The following is a 20,447-nucleotide window of genomic DNA, read 5'->3' as shown; positions in this document are numbered from 1 at the left end:
GTAGAAGGGGACCCATCGAATGTCCACCAAGGTCTGCAGATTTGACTCCACTAGACTTTTTTTGCAGGGATATTACAAGAGCAGAGTGTATCAAAATTGACCGAATAATGTAGAAGAGTTAAAGAAGCGTATCAGAACGGTAATTGTACAAAGAACACCTGAAATCATCAAAAACATTAGGAAAGAATTTATTGTCCATCTTTCACATTGTATTATTGTTGAAGGTCGTCAATTTAAACATTTGTTGTAATTTAATTGTATTTAAGTTAAAATTTATTGTAAGTTAATTGTATTAATAAACCAACAGCTTTGGTTAACCCTGTAGAAATAAATATTCCAATAATTATATCGTTGCAAAGGCGATAAGGACACCTTTCAAATTAACTATCGCGTGACCTTGGTTTGTATTTAAAAAAATTTGTCTATTACGTCATTACACCGACACTGATGACGTAATGTCCAACACATATAATATAGCAGTTGATGGCCATTAAAAAATTAAAATTGACGTGTTTTAAATTTTTTTTTAAAAGTCGTCTGTTTCTAAAATCATGAATTTCTTCCATACGTTTGCATCATACTGTATAATATAAACACGTAGTCTGATTTATTTGTTTTCTTTTTTTTTATTGAGAAATAGTGTAAAATCTATAGCTGAATAAAGCTAAAAACTATTTTTTTTTCTTTTCTGTAAGAGCAATAATAGTGTATTACTTTATGAGGCGGAGAAGCATGACTTTTCTTGACGCGCCCGATATTATCTATACGCGCCTCACTTCGTTCGGCGCGTAATAGAGGGCAAGTCAAGAAAAGTCGCTTTTTTGTCGAATAAAGTATACTATTTTTTCTTCAAACGTAGCAATTTTCAACCATAAATAGTACAATTCATACGCTATTTTTACAGTTGTTTGACAGTTGTTTGCAATTATTAAAGACAGCTTATTGTTGTTGCAACCGCAAGCGCAGATTTAGTGCGAAAATGGAAAACCTAAACGAAATTGAGTCCGCGGCTAATGATGAAGTAGAACGTTAGGGGGCCCTCCAAGTCCGGAATAAAGTATCGGTTAGCGTACAAGCACTTCCAAGAGTGGTGCGTTACAAGAGGAGTACGGCAAGTTACCGAAGACGTTTTACTGGCATATTTTAATATAATGGAAAATGAAAATAAATGAAAATCTTCTACAATGTGGTCACGATACTCTATGATAAAATCCGAGTTAGTTATTAGAAAAAATGTGGATATAAGCAAATTTTTAAAGTTACGTGCCTTTCTGAAAAAAACAAGCGAAGGATATACTGCAAAGAAGTCTAAAGTTTTCACTAAAGATGAGTTTGATAAATTTTTGTTTAAAGCGCCAGATAAGTTGTATTTAGAATTAAAGGTAAAAAAAATAATATTGCAAAGCATGTAGTATACTCTACTAAATTATAAAAACATTTCAGATTGTTTTGTTAATTGGGGTTACCGGCGCCTGTCGATGCGACGAAATGGTGGAAATAAAGACTGTGGACATTGAGGATAAAGAAAATGTAATAATTATCAAAATCCCAGACAGTAAAACACGACAAATTAGATCTTTTACGATAATTGGTCAAAACTACATTAAACTGTATAAAAAGTATGCATCACTGCGTCCTGAAAATATCACAGAAAACCGATTTTTTATCAAGTACCAAAATGGAAAGTGTTACCGAAGTGTCATGGGAATACATTCGATCAGCGCAGTAGCCCAAAAAGTAGCTAGTTATTTAAATTTTAACGATGCAAGCGCATACACGGGTCAGTCTTTACGACGAACTTCAGCAACGCTTTTAATTGATGGAGGCGGAAATCTAGAATGCCTCAAACGACATGGGGGCTGGAAATCAAGCACGGTTGCCGAAGGATATATAGAGGATTCAATAAGAAATAAGAACGATAATGCTCAAAAAATTTTAAACCCTCATGATTCGCCAACATCGGGAATGATTGCTGAAAGTTGTTCTCGACCATCAGTATCATGAACAATTACCAATGCGTATCAAGAGTCGGGAACATTTTTGCACGGTTTCAATTTTGAAAATGCCTCATTAACTAATTGTACTTTTAATATTACTATAAATAAAAATGATGTTTAATTGTTGTTAATGACATTTGTATTGTTGCTTTGTGACATGTTTCATATTGTTGCCATGACAACATTTTTCCCTCCGCTGTAAAGAAATGAGAAAAAAAAACTGCTGCCGGCGGAGACATCAAACTTTGACAGGATCAAGGCAGATAAGCAATGTCATCATTATTTGACGTTTGAAGAAAAAAACATTTAACTTAATTTCTTACTTCTTTTTCAGCAAAATAGCTGTTGGGGAGTATAAACATTGAAATAATATATTATTTCAGAATCAAGATCACAATTTTTAGCAATTTTCTTAAAAAATATTTTTTTTTGTTATTTTTGAAACAAGGGTGCAAATACATCCAGATTTTTTTATATATCTCATCCGGTCCTTTGTATCAGAACCATTGATAGTTTTATGTTGTAATTTAATAAATACCTTAAAATAAAAGTTTAAGAAACTTTAAATAAAATTATTACATTTATTTTGTAAAATATGTTAAAGATTTCTGTGTTCGTGCCCGTTTCTTGAATGATCAAATTCCAATATAAAAAAATACTTTTTCGTGGGACATAAATAGCTTTGAAGGACCAAAAAATATATCGATACAATATAATCGTTCATGTTTCAATAAAGCCCTTAAGAATTCCTTTCCGCATTTACCGGCATATTTTACAGTGACGTTTCTGTCACTTTTCCCGTTCTTTTACTTCCTTTGTAAGTTCAATCTACTTCTCGAATATACAATTTGAGTTTCTAAAATTCGAGTGTAAAAGGAAGTACGAAATCATCACCATTTCAATAAATATTACGAAATTCAGCGACTCAAATTTCGACTTCAGCCTTAGTATTTCCGGAATAGAGTGGTGGGAATTCCGAATGACACTTTTTGCTAACATAAACCGGGAGTTGGAAGTTTCCTGGAGTAGACTCGGAATGCGATCGTGTAAGGGGATACCTAGCGTTTGAGAAATATTTATTGAATTTATTATGTTTTGTTATTGGAACGAGGAACTTCTTAGTTTGTTCTTCGACGTTTTATACTAGAAGTTTTACTTGATTCATTTTCGTTAAAGTAAATAATTTTCTATAATTTAATTAGAATCAGATCACGAAAAAAAGTTTAGAAGAAAAACTGTTCTCTGCATTTGGACAGAAGACATAGAGAAAAGCATAAGCGCACTTAAATACTCACCTCAACAATACACGAAAAACTAGATAAAAGCATATCAAGAATCCTGTAATATAGATCAGAGAAGGATTTTCTTGTGACATTTATTGATACAAGTATCTAACAAATCTTTGGATAAATTTGGTGATAATAATATATATTAAACAAAATAGGCAAAAGATTAAACGTCATTTTTAACTTATAAACAATGTAGTATCGGTATTTAATTTTAAATACTAAAGAAAACTAATAGTAAAGAAATACTAATGAAGATCAGTGAACTACATAAAATAACACACCATTGTCAAGTCAGTCAAGTCAAATTTATTGATCACATGCGACATTATACAAAGTACATGTATGAGACAAGTCAAAGTTACATTTTACAAAGTTATCTTAAAATTATATAAATTAATAAACACGATAAAACATACTTAAAAGTTATTTTTAGAATATGGCTCTAGTTCACAAATGTATTGATGTACACACCTCCGAAAGTTTGGCTGATGTAAATTCATTCGTATATCTATTGGTAATTTGTTAAAGAAACTTATGGCTTCATAGTGTGTGCTACTTTCCAACAAAACAGAACGATGTTGTGGAAGCATAAAGTGATTGTCTCTGAATCTTGTTGAATAAACATGGTTAAATTGAAATTTATTAAATTCATAAATTTTGCTATGTAAATACATTATACACGAAAATATATACAGACCAGGAATTGTAAGAATATTGTTTTGTCTAAAGATGCCTCTACAAGAATCTCTAAATTTCATTTTATACATTATCCTAATAGCTCTTTTCTGAAGTACGAATATCTGCTCTAATTCAGAGGTACAACCCCAGACTTCAATGCCATATTTGGCTATTGAGTAAAAATGGGCAAAGTATACTGTTTTTAATACTGATGTATGAAAGAGACGTGAAAGAGTTCTCAATGCATAACATGCGCTACTTAATCTGGATTTCAAATTAGAAATGTGGTTTGACCATTTACAATTACTGTCTAGAAGTACCTCCAGCAACTTCGTGCAGTCTGTTTTATCTATTGCTGCTTCTATAGTGGCTTGATGGTTTAATAAATTATTTGACGTGAAAATCATATACTTTGATTTCTCTTTATTCAAAACTAATTTGTTAGATAAGAAATAACTGTTGGTGGTGGATAGTATCTGTGTGGTTTTATTTTGCAAATTTTGATCAGACGTTCCTGTGACTAGAATGTTAGTATCATCCACATAACTGATGATGTTAACCCCAGTCAGTGAATTAGTTAACAAAGCCATATCATTAATAAATACTATAAAAAGTAGAGGACCCAATACACTACCCTGAGGGATACCATAATGGATATGAAATGTGTTTGATTCGTTTACAAGTTCATTAGTATCTTTACTTTTTGTCTTCTATTCTCTAGGTAGGAAGTAAACCATTTTAGAACTACTCTACGAATACCAATACCCTCAAGTTTTATTAGCAACAAATTATGATCCAAAGTGTCAAAAGCCTTGGACAAATCGAGAAATAAACCACATGCCTTCTCTCGTCTGTCCAAAGCATCCAACACTAAGCTGACGAAATTTGCAAGAGCTGTCGTTGTAGACTTAGAAGATATAAAACCATGTTGAAAATTATGCAAGACACTATGCTTTTTTAGGAATGCGTTCATTCTAGTATAAACCAGAGTTTCAATAATTATCTTTGAAAACACAGATAAGAGACTTATGGGACGATAGTTGTTAAGGTCATCTTTATCACCACTTTTGAATAAAGGGATTACAATAGATAGTTTAAACATACTAGGAAATATTCCTTGTTGAAAAGAGGCATTTCAAATATCCGCCAGTGGATCTGCGAGAGCATGAATGCATTGTTTTAATAACTTAGGGGAAATCTGATCAAAACCACAACTATGTTTGGATTTAAAACTTTCGACTATACTGGTTATTTACTGTGGGTTAGTAGGATATAAAAACATAGAACAACTATTACGGTTTTTTGATGCTGATGTAAACCCACCTATTTTAGTAGGATCCAAAGCGGCAAGTAACTTTGGAGCCATTTCAACAAGATGGTGGTTAAATTTGTCTGCTAAATTACCGTTATCATCACTAGGTACTTTTGAGTTATTTTGTTTCCCGACTGTTAAGTTTACTAAATGCCAAATACATTTCATTTTATTTGATGATTCGTTTAACTGTCTCATGAAATGACTACTTTTAGCTGCTTTTAATTTAATTGAATATTCTGCCTTTGCCAAATGAAGGACTGGCCTAAGATTACTATTTTTCTGACAGATCGTTTCTAAAAATTTTAGCTGATCCCTTAAATTGTACAGTTCCTGCGTAAACCAATTCGAACGTGTACATTTTTTAGGTTTACATTTAAGTAGTGGAAAATGGGACCGAAAGTAATTTTGAATAGTTTTTAAAAAAGCTAATGATTTATCCTCAGCAGAAATTGTAGTAAATACTTCTGACCAATTTGTTGACTCAAGGGTTTGAACAAAACGATTTATGTTCCTTTTACTATATGAACGGATGAATATATAGGCATCATTGTCTGTGCTAATGCTACATTGGAACAATTGCGCACGATGATCAGAGATAAAACCTTCCACAACCATTGATTTTTGTGGGCGATTTATGTTTGTAACAATATAATCAATTTGAGTTTTACTAGTTGCAGTAACTCTTGTATAATCATTTACAGTTACGGTTAAGCCATAAGAATCTAAAACATTTACCAAGTTCTGCTTACTTAGTGTATTTGATTTGAAATCTATATTAAAATCACCTGTTAATATTATAGCCTTACCTTCGGAGACTAGGACATCAAGTATTAGATCCAGTTTTGACATAAAAACATCAATAGAGCCACGTCCAGGCAGATAAATACACAACACAACACAATTAAAAAGGCAATAGTCTATTTCAACAGCACTCACTTCAAAATTATATTTCTCAGATTCAGAACATATATCAGAACGTTCCTTCCAAACCACACCCTTTTTCACATGGATTGAAGACCCTCCATGTTCCCCCTGGTCACGGCAGTAAGAAGAAGCCAGAGAAAATCCATTTCTATGGTGCAGTTCTAGTTGTTCTTTAGATTTCCAGTGCTCCGTTAAACAGACACATATATTATGTATACCTTCGCACTGCAGGAAGAACTCTAGTTTTCCAATGCTTGTTGATATACATTGTATATTTTGATGAACTAAGCCAAAACTTTTTTGATTGAAAGTTAAAGAATTTTTACCAACTGTGTCAAAATTTGGAGAATTGAATACTTCTAACTTATTCAATTTGAAACCAGTTTTCTGACTAACACTTGGGATATTTAATAATGTAATATCTGGATCAAAAACTAAGCTTCCTCTGTCTGTTTTTTCTTGCGGTAAAAAAAACGACTTACAACAGCTCCGTGAGGCCAAACTTCGGGATTCATGGCCTTGTTGAAGTTCCCTGAACATATTTTTACTTTGAACGATGAGTAAATTGTTGGATGTTTTGATTGAATCATTTCACATGTTGCTTCAGGAAAATTCACTTTAATTAACTCGGTTAGAGAGTCAGTTGTAGTTTCTTTATTAATTCTTGTAACATGTAGAGTTGAAATTTTTGGTACACCCTTAACCTCATCGCTATCTCTATTGCTACCTACTATAATTTTTCTTCGTCCATTAAACTGATGTCGCCTGGGCCTAATAGTTTTCCATTCTTGATCATTTTCCGCCTCATTTATGTATTTCATCGTTAGTCGGTTTTTCGTCTTGTACTAAATTAATGAACTGATCCATTTTTAATCTGTTTTGTTCAAAAAGCAGTCCTTTCGAAACATCTGTTTTTGTTATTGTTTGGGAATTCCCTTATTTATTTACGTCAGGCTTTTTCTGAGTAATTACCAGTTCACTTTTTGCTGCTCTGCCCATAAAGTTTTGTTTGTGTTCTTCTTTCTTTTTTTCGGCAATATTTAAATTGGTATATGTTAGTTATGTTAGTTGTTAGTTTGTTATCTACCAAATCATAAGATTTATTGTCGCTCTTGCTGTTTATAAATTCACCAATTTTATTTACATAGGCAATCACTTGTGGATTTGCAACATTCACTGGCACTTTTAACGTCACAATTATGTCGATTAGTTCATTTTTCTTTAATTTATTTAACTCAGTCGTTAACATGGTTGTATCACACGCCGCCATCCTTGACAAACCAGTGATACACCAGTGACACCATTTTGCTGAACAAGTATAAAAAATCCTGCAAAATGATGGTTTGTAAAGTTGAAAAAAGTGTTATTGCAAAAATAGCTTAGAAAATGATCTTTTTTAATTATTATTCACTTTTTTTATTATAAACAAAAAAAATTGAATTTGCTTAAGAACAAAATTCATGTTACAAATATTTGGTTGTAAGAATTTCAAGGTGTTTCACCTCATAGTTATTGCAAAATTGAAATTGTTTGTCTTAAAAAGCTTTTATCTACATTATTCCTATAATGCTGAGCGTAACATTTCTGTAACGTTTGATAAACAGTGGTCTTATGCACAAAATAAACCATGTAGGACAGCTACGCCGACGGGATCGGTATTGTTACATTTCAGTGACAATACAGCAAACCCGTTTTGATTACGTTCGCGCGGCACCTTCACGTGAGATGTTTCTGTTTGACACTGTACTAATGAAAAGCTAGATTATAGTGTACTGTGGTATTTTTATTGTTATTATAAATTGGAATCAAGCAGCATAGTAACGTTGGATTTTTTTACATACTTCTAGAAGGGCGATTATCATTTGGCGAAGGTACCATATGCTAAAAATAGTTTGATCAAAATAATTATGGATCGTGCTGCGTTTTATGGCAAAAAACGTCTTCCCTTAACGGATGAGAGTAGTACAACTACTGTAGATGATTCTGATATTAATTTCGAGGATTTAGGTAATTATTTTTATAGTTCTTTTTGTAATTTTCTAGTCAATTGTATTGACTGTTTTGTCTTTTTCTAGTATAGTTTAAAATGACTGATTTATACTATTTTTAAAATTGAATGAATCTAACGATAGTACTGAAAAAAGTCAAACTTGTGTGCCATTCAGGAAAACCCTAATAAAAGTCTCATTGTCAACTCCTAAATTGAATTTTTAGGGTCCTTATTGGCAATGTCCATGGTAAAACTATCCAACTCAAGACTGTATTGGAAAACTAAGTTAAACTGCCCAATTGTATCAGAATCGGTGGGAAGAAATGAAATCCAAAATCCATTTTAACGATTATTCCACAATACCAGAAGATAATACCACATATGACAAACTATTCAAAATAGGGCCGTCGATAAATCATTTACAGGCAAAATTTAGAGAAATTCCAATGCCTCAAATGTTATGAACATTGATGAACAGATAGTACTATTCAAAGACAGATCTAGCATTAAACAATATATATCCAGCAAGCCACACAAATGGGACTACAAATTGTTTGCTCTTTGTGATGAGAAAGGAATTATGTATGATTTTTTTATATATAAAATCCAAGCAGTAACCGGAGAACCAGATTTAGGAGCTAGCTCCAATGTGGTACTGCAATTAGTCAGTCATATTCCTGTAGGTGCAAATCATCTTTTATATTTTGATAATTGGTTTACCTCTCTAGCTCTGATGGTGCATTTGGCAAAAAAGAAAATTTATTGCCTTGGAAAAGTAAGGATAAATGGCTTATCGGAAGTTCCTCTAAACAAGGATAAAGATTTACTAAAACAAGGTAAAGGATCCTTCCAAGAAGTCAGAGCAGTCAAATGAGCTTATAATTGGGTAAATTTGCTATCAACATTTTTGTCTGCAGAACCTACCTGAACATGCGAGCGATATGACAAAAAGAATAAACAGAATATTACAATTACCTGTCCAGCTATTGTCAAAACCTATAACCAATTTATGGGTGGAGTGGATTTAATGTATGCATTAATTGCTCCTTACAGAATTCATATTAGACCTAAAAAGCTTTATCATAAATTGTTTTTTCACTTTTTAGATGTTACTGGGGTAAAATCTTGACTCATTTACAGAAGAGACTGTAAATCCTTACAGGTACCTAAAAGAAACATAGCTAATCTCCAAAAATTAAAAATGAGCATTGCAGAGGCACTGCTATTAGAAGGGAAAATAACCCAACCATCAAAAAGAGGTCGTCCATCAAAACCCAGCATAGATGCAGAATTTTCAAAAAAGGGAAAGCTAGGTCCAGCCACTAAAAGTATTCCGGTAGCAGATATACGTCTAGATAAGCTTGATCACTTGCCTATGGTCACAGATAGGGGTAGGTATAAAAACATTAATTGTAAAAGTGCTCCAGTAGTACACCAAATGTAAAGTACACCTATGCATTACAAAGGAAAAAAACTGTTTTATAAATTTTCACACTATATAATAACTTCTATTTTTGTATTTAATTTATAATAAACTTATTTTTTCCAAATTTATTACGTCTTTTATATAGATATTATGAGGAATTCTACAAAAATTCGCACCTTAACTGGAGCCAAATATGGTGATATTGCAATTTGCTGCCCGTACCCCGCAGTAACAATTTTTTTCTGTGGGTTGATACCAAAAAACATGTTTTCAGGTGCGAGCCTTAAAAAAAAGGCAAATTTATGTTTTTTTCAACAAAAAACTGATTTGTTCGCCAAAGCTGTTTCATTCTTCAAGCGATCTGCCTCGAAAAACGAGTGAAAGAGACTTCTATACTTGGAGCACACGTACATATCAGATACCAATAGCTTTGTCTTGGTCTCCAGAATGAACTCTGACCCTTTGAAGAGCCAAGAAACACCTGCTCAAAGCGTGGCAAGCGGTTATTCAGTCACTAAAATCGACGTTTTTTTTTTCATTTTTCCGCGATTTTACCCGAAAATAGATTAAACGATACCTCTATAGTTGGAGCACACATACATATTAGGTACCAATCGCTTCGTCTTGGTCTCCAAAATGAACTTTGACCCTTTGAAGAACCAAAAAAAAGCTCAAAGCGTGGCAAGCGGTTATTCAGTCCCTAAAATCGACGTTTTTTTCATTTTTTCGCGATTTTACCGGAAAATCAAGTTAAAATGACTTCCGTAAGTGAGGTTCATCTACCTATCGAAAGCTGGTGACTTGATCCTCAGTATGTAGCCTGATCCATAATCAAATTATAGACAGTAAATTGTAATATAGCTGAAAACCTTCACATATTAATTTATCGTGTTTTAAGTATGAAAACGATGCGATTGGTACCTAATATGTATGTGTGCTCCAACTATAGAGGTATCTTTTAATCTATTTTCGGATAAAATCGCGAAAAAATGAAAAAAAAAACGTCGATTTTAGTGACTGAATAACCGCTTGCCACGCTTTGAGCAGGTGTTTCTTGGCTCTCCAAAGGGTCAGAGTTCTTTTTGGAGACCAAGACGAAGCGATTGGTACCTGATAAGTACGTGTGCTCCAAGTATAGAAGTCTCTTTCACTCGTTTTTCGAGGCAGATCGCTAGAAGAATGAACAAGCTTTAGCGGACAAATCAGTCTTTTGTTGGAAAAAACTTAAATTTGCCTTTTTTTGAGGCTTGCACCTGAAAACATGTTTTTTGGTATCAACCTACAGAAAAAAATTGTTACTGCGGAGTACGGACAGCAAATCGCAATATCACCATATTTGGCTCCAGTTAAGGTGCGAATTTTTGTACAATTCCTCTTATGCATTATTATGTGTGTAAAACCAAGCAAAAATCCAAACTTTTCCAAATTTAAATCATAAATTATTTCTACACCAAGGACTTGTGTGACGATTTCGTAACGTTTTAAAAAAAGACCTAAAAGTAAAAAAAAAATTCTAAAAAATCTGTAAATTAATAATAGCAAAATAAGAAATAAGAAACAAAAAAATATTTTTTCCTTGATTAAATTAAAAATTCGGCGTTATAGGGTATTAATATGCATAAAATATTGGGTCTACATGAATTCTGAAAAAAACCCTATTAAAACAAAGGCTTATTTTGTCAATTTAAATTATTTAAGGCTTAAAAACATTATGTTAACTATTGTAAAATAGGTTTGCAATAATACGGCGAATTTAATCTTATAAGTAGTTAAAATAACTCTATAAATAATATAATAACTAAAATAATAATAATTACTAAAATAAGTTTTTTTTTGTGTTTGTTATGTTGGCATTTTTACATAATATAAAAAAAAACATGTACTAAAACCCGAAATAGCCCTTTTTTATAAAAATTCACCGAAGCTTTGTTAATAAAAATGAGTAACTTAAAAAGAATCATTTCAAACATTAAAAGTTCAAGTTTAGATCAAAAAAATAAAAACGATTCCTCAAAAAATGAGCCGTACATTATGCGCAAAAAATATACCAAATACAGCAAAATCACTTAAGCTACACAACGCTATTCTACCAAAAATTTATGGTTTACCTAAAACACACAAGAAGAATATACCTATACTTCCTATTGTTTCCTGCATTCAATCACTCTTCGAAAACTTTCAAAGTTCTTGAAAAAGATTATCTCTAATGTCACAAATAAACATCCTTAATATTAAAGATTCCAATGACCTTATTTCTAAAATTAAAAAAAAAATCGGTTGCCTGTAAAGTCGGTTTTACGGGCGAAGATTTTACGTGACAACGTCTTTTTCTCGGTAGAATATTTATTGATATGAATATTATTAAATTGCACAATAGGAACAAGGAATTGAATGAAAATAAGAATTGCACAAATTTTAACTATAGAAATATATTTTGTTTACTAAAACATTGTACATGTAAACTTAAACTTAACTAATTTCTATTTGAGTGATTTTGTTGAGGATAGGACGATGATAGGAGAAATATGAAATGAAAGGAAGTGTTTCTGCTGTAATGTGTAATCCAACGCCAAGAACGCTCGAGAAAGACAGAGACACAAACACGCACCGATTCAAGGCACCTAATTCTCTAGTGCTGCGCGCGCAGCGGACCGATCATGTTTGAGTGGGAGAGAGACGCAAAGCATTCGCCGGTCCGGCGGGCCTCTCTCTCGTTCGGTGACTCATCGTAACAGACGTGAGCGGGCGTTACACTTTTTCATGAGTGACTCCGAGCCACAACCTAATTTAAGACGTTGTCACGTCAAAACATTCACGTACCAGATAAACATAAATTAATATCTTTAGATGTCATTTCACTATACACTAACATCCCAATAAAACTTGCCAATGACATAATTAAAAAGAAGTGGAATGACATAAAAGAGTACACTAACATTTCATTGCAAGAATTCCAATCATCTGTAGAGTGAACGTTAAACTTGACATACTTTTTATATACGGACGAAATATACCAACAAATGGGTAGGTATCCGTTAAATCGAATATATGTCAGGTTATCCTGATACTGTTTGCTATAAAGGCAAGTAAAGTGTTTAGTTATACCCATTATCGTCAATATGTTCCATAGATTGCCTCATCTAACAATATTAAATGCCTTTGTTTAATCAACAAAATATATAAATATCAGGATCTGATATTCTCTGTCTTTTCTAAGATGTTTCTTATATTAAGAATTTGTTCTCTGGTACCTCTGCCCTTCACAAATCTATCCTGCTTAGGTGCTATTTGCCATCTTATGAAATTTTTTAGATGACGTTGCAGAATGAAGAGGATCACCTTACTGGCGTGTAATATTAGATCTAGTAGTTTATAGAAGTTACAATTATTAGTTGGAGCTTTCTTATGTTTAGGTATGGCTGTGGTCTTTCTCCAATCCCCAGGCCAGACGCCTGTGTGCCAAATTTCATTACACAATCGATGTAATGTTCTCACTCAACATACCAGAAGATGTTTCCAGACATCAGCAGTAACGAGATCATAGTCTGGCAATTTGTTTAATTTAAGTCTCTTAAGAGCGAATTCCACTTCGATAAAAAGTATATCAGGTTCAGATTCAAAGCTAGTGTGGTGTTTCCCTGTTGAAGAAGAGTAGAAAGTGGAGGCCTGCCATTCAGGTACACATGGGGTATCCACGGGAATCTGGTCTATATTGGCGTATAAAGACTTACAATACATCCTCAAACATCTATAATCTTGTCCAAATCCGTCTGTACATTGCCTTTATCATCTTTGATAGACCAAGATTTCTGCTTGAATTTACGTGTAAGGTCGCTTACATTACTATTGTCATAAATCTGTCATTTAAGATAACGCTCCCAGCACTAATACACCCTATGGTTTGTAGGAATCATGTGTAAGTGACCATGTAAGTAGTCTATGTGACTGTCATTGAAGCTATTTTATATCCTGTAAAAATGCCATAATTTCTCTATTTGTCACTTTAACGCAGTGGTCGCCAACCTCTTCAATGTGTTGATCTACTTTGTTAATTTTGGAATAAACAGCGAGCTACCCATACGGAAGCCACGTAACGCAACGTAAATGAAATAATCCACAGTTAATCTATCATTATATGTATTTATTTTACTGTTTAACTGGTAATACATAATACATAGGTACCTACTAATAATAAACTAATAACAAAATAACTAATATTACTAGTACGTACTTGTTCATAGCTACATTCCTACCTATCAAACGAAGGTATGTGAAAAATAAACACAAACTTTTATCCAGCCACAACGGCATGTCACGTATGATTTAAAAATAGTTAATAATAACAACAAAAAAGTAACGCACTATCATAAACATAAACATTAAAAAATAAAAAAGCACGTTCAATGAGAAGGCTGATACTCAGACTCATCGATAATTTTTTTAATGTTTGCAGTATAATTTGATGCAGCCATTTGAATACAATTATCCAAATGTCCATCTGTAAGTCGATTGCGATATTTGTTCTTAATAAACTTCATATTGGAAAAAGAAGATTCACACAAATAGGTTGAACTGAATAATGCTTTCACTTTCAAGGCAACACGGCATAGAACTGAATATTTGTCTTTACTTACAATAGGCCAGATACATTTAGTACTTGAGACTAACGATTTTAAGGCTAAATCATTTTGAAATTCAATGACTTCCATTTATGTTGCAGCGATGTCTTCGCCAAAGTTCTGCATAACACAAGCTGCAAACTGCTGGATATCAATTTCCATAAAGGGTGAAACAACAAACTGCGCTACTAAAGCCATTTCATTGAAATCCTTAAAACGATTTTTGAAGTTACTCTTCAGGGTAGAAATTATTTCTACATGATATTTGTTGTCATAGGGTTCTAATGGATTTTGAGATGTTTTTTCTGAAAGAATAGGAAAATGCTTGGAATCGCTGTTAAGGCTGTTTTATCAGTGCACCAAAACCTAGGGACAGTGTTTTCTCTGTTATTTACCGACAAAATGTCTCGAAATTTGGACACGTTATTTGAAATTATGTTGCCTTTAAACTGATGGTTTTACTTTTTTTATTTTTTTGAAACTTCTATTGAAAAATTGGAATATACTGTTTAACGTTCTATTATAACCAAACTTTTTACGCCCATCACTCGAAAGAGTTTTTTTTTCTGTAATCGTTGATTTTTGTTTCACCTTTCTGTGTCCAGTAATAATCGAGAAAAGCGTGTTCCAATTTTAAAGAAAATTTGTAACGTTATAAACGTCACATCTCTATTAATTTATATTTAAATAATTATTTCATTCTAATTTGTTTATTAATTTATTAATTTCTTTATCTTTAGTTTAATTTTTACTATTTTTTTATTCATAAAAATAGTTGGCGCCCACAAAATGTTTTTTCTTTTCTTCCTCTGTCTTTATTTTCTCTCTTTCTGTCCCATAGAATAAATATTTGCCCTCTCACTTTTGTTCGGCAGACTATTCTGTTCTGTGTTGACTGACAAGCTAGTTTCATGATATCTATACCAACATTCTATGACATCTGTGCTAACTTCATTCAGTCTCCCACTTTCTGTCAAAACAACTTTTCTGTAGTGGGATTATTTTTTGCCTCTTTTTGAAATTTATAAAAGGCAAAAATTATTATAAGACTCATTTTTATGGTCTACAACTTCTCTTGGGGTAAGTACTTTCATTGTGATATTTATTCTATAATTCTGACCACATTTCCAATATTTCTAACCTTACTTTCTTTCCAAAGCACATTTTTTTTCTGATATATGCATTAGGACTCTAACAGAATTTAACTAAGTAGTAACATTCATATTTCATTTTATCCTTGCCATACGCTATTTGTTTAAGTGTAATTTTGTAAGATGGCAAGGAAGTTAAACCTTTCTTTTTGATGTGTTTCTAATGCATGTTGTTTCTTATCCTTTTAGTTTATTGGAGATATAAAAACTTTATTGGTCCACTGGACAGTTTATTGGAGATATCAAAACTTTAACTGGATATTTTATTGGGTTTGTTGGACACATCAAAACTTTATTGGAGATATAAAACTTATTGGTTTACTGGACAATTTATTTGGTCTATTGGTTTTATTGGCATATTTGGAGTTCAATAATTGGTCCGGACATACAGCCACGTGTGACTGCAGCTCTCCAGAAGCCACAACTTCTAATTGGAGGATCCAACAGCTAGAGCACACAAGCCGCCCATCGAAGCAATAAGTAACACTTATAACTGTTAAGCTTTGGCAGGGTTAATTATTGTTTTTTTATTGATTTAAATAAATATGATTGGTTAAAATTTGTCTTATTTGCTATCAAATGAGAACTCAGGTTCAATCCCTAGTTTAAGACAAGACGAACTCACCCTTGAGATACTGAGCTAGGCAAGGTATAGACGATAAGCTCCCATGGTTGATTGAGGTATTATTTTTACAATAGTATTTCAATTCTCTTTGGTAGTCTTATCGTTACACATTGGCGCCCAACCGTACTTGTTTTATTCCGGGAATTGTGCCCTGGGTTTTTGGTTTGGTGGCAGATAACAAACTTTGATAAATACTTTCTTATTTATATTTTTTGTGTGTTCATATTATCATTATTTGCAGTTAATTTTAATATTTCCATATTTTTGACTGTTTTTATATATTTTCACATGTTGGGTTAAAAAGTATTACCATTTTTTATATATTTCAGCATATATATTTTATACTCAGATATTTTTATGTTTTTTTTTGATGGTAGGTACTTTTATACTGTTTTAAGTGGTTTGTTTTTTTTTTAACTTAACCAGTTTTTGTGGATAGTGTATTTTAATTACTTTCTTAATTTTTTTTTAAATTATTTCTTCAAGATGCTACCTAAACATTTAAAGACAGATGAATTATCATATGAAATTCTTATTAGGAATGTCTCTGTCCCAAATACAGTAGAGGAAAAACGAAAGATCCTTGCTGGACTTCTTTCTCAGGAAGCCAGTAACCGTAGTTTTTCTGATGTTTCTGTTAATCTATCTTTTGATGTTGATTACCAACAAGCTTTAGCTTCCTATTCTGACCTATTAAGTCTTATATCTGATTATTCAGGTACAAAATCTGATAGTAGATTCAAAGCTTTCAGTTCTCGTTTAACTCATTTGTCTGGTAGAATCTCCCGTCTACAGCCAACTTCTGTAGACGAAGAAAAATTAAAAAAAGCTATCCGCTATGATTTGTTGAAATTAGAAGGTACTTTGTCTGACATTGTAGATCAACCTGATATGGTAGACCAACCTGTTGCTTCTACTCCTGATAGAGTAAACCTCGATTATTCTCAATCTTCAGTCTCACCTGTTAAGTCTGTTCCTGTTTATAAATGGGGTATTAAAAAATTTTCTGGTAAAGAACCTCTACTTCCATTTCTCGAACAGATTGAAACTTTAAAGTTTTCTAGGAACTGCACTGATGAAGATTTATTCATCTCTGCAGGAGACCTATTTGAAGGTGCTGCTTTTACTTGGTGGCATAATCACTTTACAAAAAAATCTTTTAATTCTTGGTCTGAATTAGTTGCTTCCTTAAAGGAAACTTATTTACCTTACAATTATGAAAGAAATTTGTGGGAACAAATACGTTCTACAAAACAGTCTTTCAAACAACCTGTCTCTGCATATATTTCTTATATGGAGTCTTTGATGCTCCGGTCTTCAAAATCTATTCCTGAGTGTGAAAAAGTAGATGAAATCATTAATGGTCTTCTTCCTGATTATGTCAAGGCTCTTGCTTTCCAGGATGTGGAATCAGTTGCAGACCTTACAAAGTATTGTAAGAGATTTGAAGCCGCTCTTACTATTTCTTCTCGCAGTAAATTTTCTGTTGAGTCTCTTTCTTCTTCTGCTACATGTTGGAACTGCAACATGACAGGCCATACTTTTCAAGTATGTAATAAACCCAAGAGAAAGTTTTGTCATAGTTGTGGGTTTAAGAATATCACCACAAATGAATGTAGCAGATGTTCAAAAAACGGTTTGAAACAACGTTCCAGGGAAAACTTTTCGAAGACATTCAAACAACCCAAGTCAGTGAATGTGTCTAAGAAAGTTATACCTAAAACTACTTCTTTTATATCTAATGATAATTTAAGCACTTTTTCTTCAGTACAATCTGAAACTTTACCTTCTTCTAGTACTTCTGTTCTTTCTAGTGGTCCTTTAAATTCTAAGGTACATTTAAATTCTACTTCATTATTAGATGTTCATAATAATGATAATAGACCATATATTTCTATTTCTGTAGGTAGTGAAACAATCTCTGCACTTCTTGATACTGGCAGTAATGTTAGTATTATTGGTTCTCCTTCTTTATTTTTACTTAAAAAACTCAAATTAGCACTTAATTATGATGTTTCAAGTCAACTCACTACTGCTGATGGAAACATTCAGAGTATTTTAGGATATGTTTGGTTACCTGTTACTTTATTGAGTAAAACTCAATCACTTAAAGTGTTAATAGTTCCTTCTATTTCACATAAGATGATAATAGGTATGGATTTTATTCATTTGTTTCAACTTTGTTTGGATTTCTCAAATTTTTCATTTAAGGCTACAGATTTATCTACTTGTGTAGTAAATACTGTTAGTAGTGCTGAAAATCTTTCTGACATTCAGCAGTCACAACTTAACTCTGTTCATCGTAGTGATTCTGTAAATGTAGTAACTGACTCTCTTTCAAGAATTCCTGAAGTATCTCAAGTTTCTCTCTTGAATTTATCTAATTTAAAAACAGATGCTTGGTATAGGAATATGATAGGGAAAGTTACAGTAAACCCTAACTTATATCCTGCTTTTAAGGTTCAGGATGATGTTCTTTATAAATATGTTTTTTCTAGCTCAAAGTTTTCTGATTCTTCTCCAGAATGGAAAATTTTTGTTCCTTCTCCACATAGGAAGGAAATTTTGCAAATATATCATGATGATCCTACAACTGCTCATTTAGGTGTCTTTAAAACCCTTTCTAGGATTTCAGAATTGTATTACTGGCCTAAAATGAGATCTTTTGTTGTGAACTATGTTCATAAATGTAAAGTTTGTGCTTCTTGCAAGCCTTTAGAGAATATTTCTCCTATATTTAATGAAGTTCAGAAGAGAATAGGTCACTCTTACAATACCAACACTAATTGCTACAATGTACGTAGACATGATGTAAAATTTCGTGTAAGTGCTAAAGTCCGGAAGAAAAATAACATCCTTTCAAAAGCTGTGGATGATTTTTCTGCTAAATTAGCTCCCAAATTTATTCCCTGTATTATACATAAAGTTTTATCTCCTTTAGTATATAATCTTAAGGATCTAGATGGTAAAGACCTTGGTAATTTTCATGTGCAAGATATTAAGTTAGATGTTACTGATTCTAGTGATGATGAGTCTCAATAATGTTGTATAATATGGTAAAGCATTATCTTTTATTATTTTATTTCTTTATATTTTGATATTTCTGTAGTTATGATAAACATATTAATCTTATTTATTTGACATTACCCTAACTGTTTATATATTTCTATTATTTTACTTTGGGTAATTGTTTTTGATTTTGATACAATTAAAAGCCTCATCCAGCACTTTATGTATGACAACATGGTTAGTTGCATACATGGTGTTTTAGTTTTCCTAGGATACATATATCCTAAGGAGATTTTGGGCCAGATTATATGAATCTGTGTTCCTTTTTGGTCTTTTAGAGACAATTAATATACCGTAGTAGGTATATATATATTTTTTTTGGATGATGTGTTTTTTTTTATTTCTTTTGGAGTTAAAATAATTCTATGCATCTACTTTTAGAAATCTGGTGTAGAATTATGGCGCTTTGAAGTTTGATTGTAGTATACCTACTTTCACTTGTTTTCTTCTATTTTTGTAAACTATATTTATGCAGTACTTTATTCTTTTGTGTAGATCCCTGGTTTATATTTAGTGAGAATAACATTTCTTATGTATCATTATCTTATTTTCATTATTAACTTACTCTTAGTCTTCTAAGACTTGTTTTATGCAGTTACTATATCTCTTTTGTGTAGAACTTTGTCTTATTTGACATATCAAGTAAAGTTTATATGTATTTTTGAGTTGTTTATCAATAATTACATTTGCATATCAATGTCTACATGCTTTTACCCATTTTATAATTTTGATATTATTGTTACCTTACTTTAGGTACTCAGTTATCCTGAGTACTAATTTTTTTTGAGGTTCATTCATTAGCAGTATCCATTAACTATTCATTTTTGTGAGATATGATCTCTATATTATGTATTTACCTGACTTTGCTTATTTGTCTTTATTTTTGTATACTTACCTTTGACTTTAATTGTTAACTAGACTTCATACTATGTGTATAGAATGCTATTTTGCAAAGGAAGTTGTTGTACTTCCGAAGAAGAATTTCTGAAGACAGAATTCTTCAACAATGTATATCTGAATATATCAGATGCATTGCCCCTTTGTTATTATTATTTTTGTTATTGTGGGCCTGAGCTTTGATGCAGATGTACATTCGTACCACTGGATCTTCCTTAAATGGTGGGTTGTCTCCAGGGTATGGCGTCGGGGGGTTCATGGCACATAGGGCTGTCGTCTCCGAGGAGCGCTGTCGTGGTTTAACCGTGGGCTATGGGCTACTGCGTTCATACCAACATGGTTTCAATTGATCCTTTGGTAGGGTCCATGTACAGTACCAAAGTCTACAGATACCCGATTACTTTAAATTAATTTTTTCCCTTCATTTTTAGTCTGATGAATACTAAAATTCATTGGGTAATATGCAT

The 20,447-nt window shown here is 32.3% G+C and overlaps 2 protein-coding genes across 3 annotated transcripts in view; one reads left to right on the top strand and one right to left on the bottom strand.

Annotated features, from left to right (window-relative positions):
- LOC140436376 (lachesin-like) overlaps nt 1-20,447 on the bottom strand; it is a 514,302-nt gene that overhangs the window by 73,722 nt on the left and 420,133 nt on the right. The gene's annotated exons all lie outside the window — the stretch shown is intronic.
- Nucleotides 14,888-19,230, top strand: LOC140447536 (uncharacterized). Of its 2 annotated transcripts, none has more exons than XM_072540251.1 (2): nt 14,888-15,318; nt 15,619-19,230. In XM_072540251.1, the coding sequence occupies exon 2, from the start codon at nt 16,501-16,503 to the stop codon at nt 19,054-19,056; it is 2,556 nt and encodes an 851-aa protein (XP_072396352.1). In that variant the 5' UTR covers nt 14,888-15,318; nt 15,619-16,500; the 3' UTR covers nt 19,057-19,230. The 2 variants fall into 2 exon arrangements, with proteins under 2 accessions (XP_072396352.1, XP_072396344.1); XM_072540243.1 differs by having other exon boundaries at nt 15,579-19,230.

The sequence above is a fragment of the Diabrotica undecimpunctata genome, chromosome 1 (genome assembly GCF_040954645.1).
Source record: "Diabrotica undecimpunctata isolate CICGRU chromosome 1, icDiaUnde3, whole genome shotgun sequence".
Taxonomy (NCBI): Eukaryota; Metazoa; Arthropoda; class Insecta; order Coleoptera; family Chrysomelidae; genus Diabrotica; species Diabrotica undecimpunctata.
Note: the sequence above shows the minus strand (reverse complement) of the source record. Positions and strands in the feature narration are given on the sequence as shown.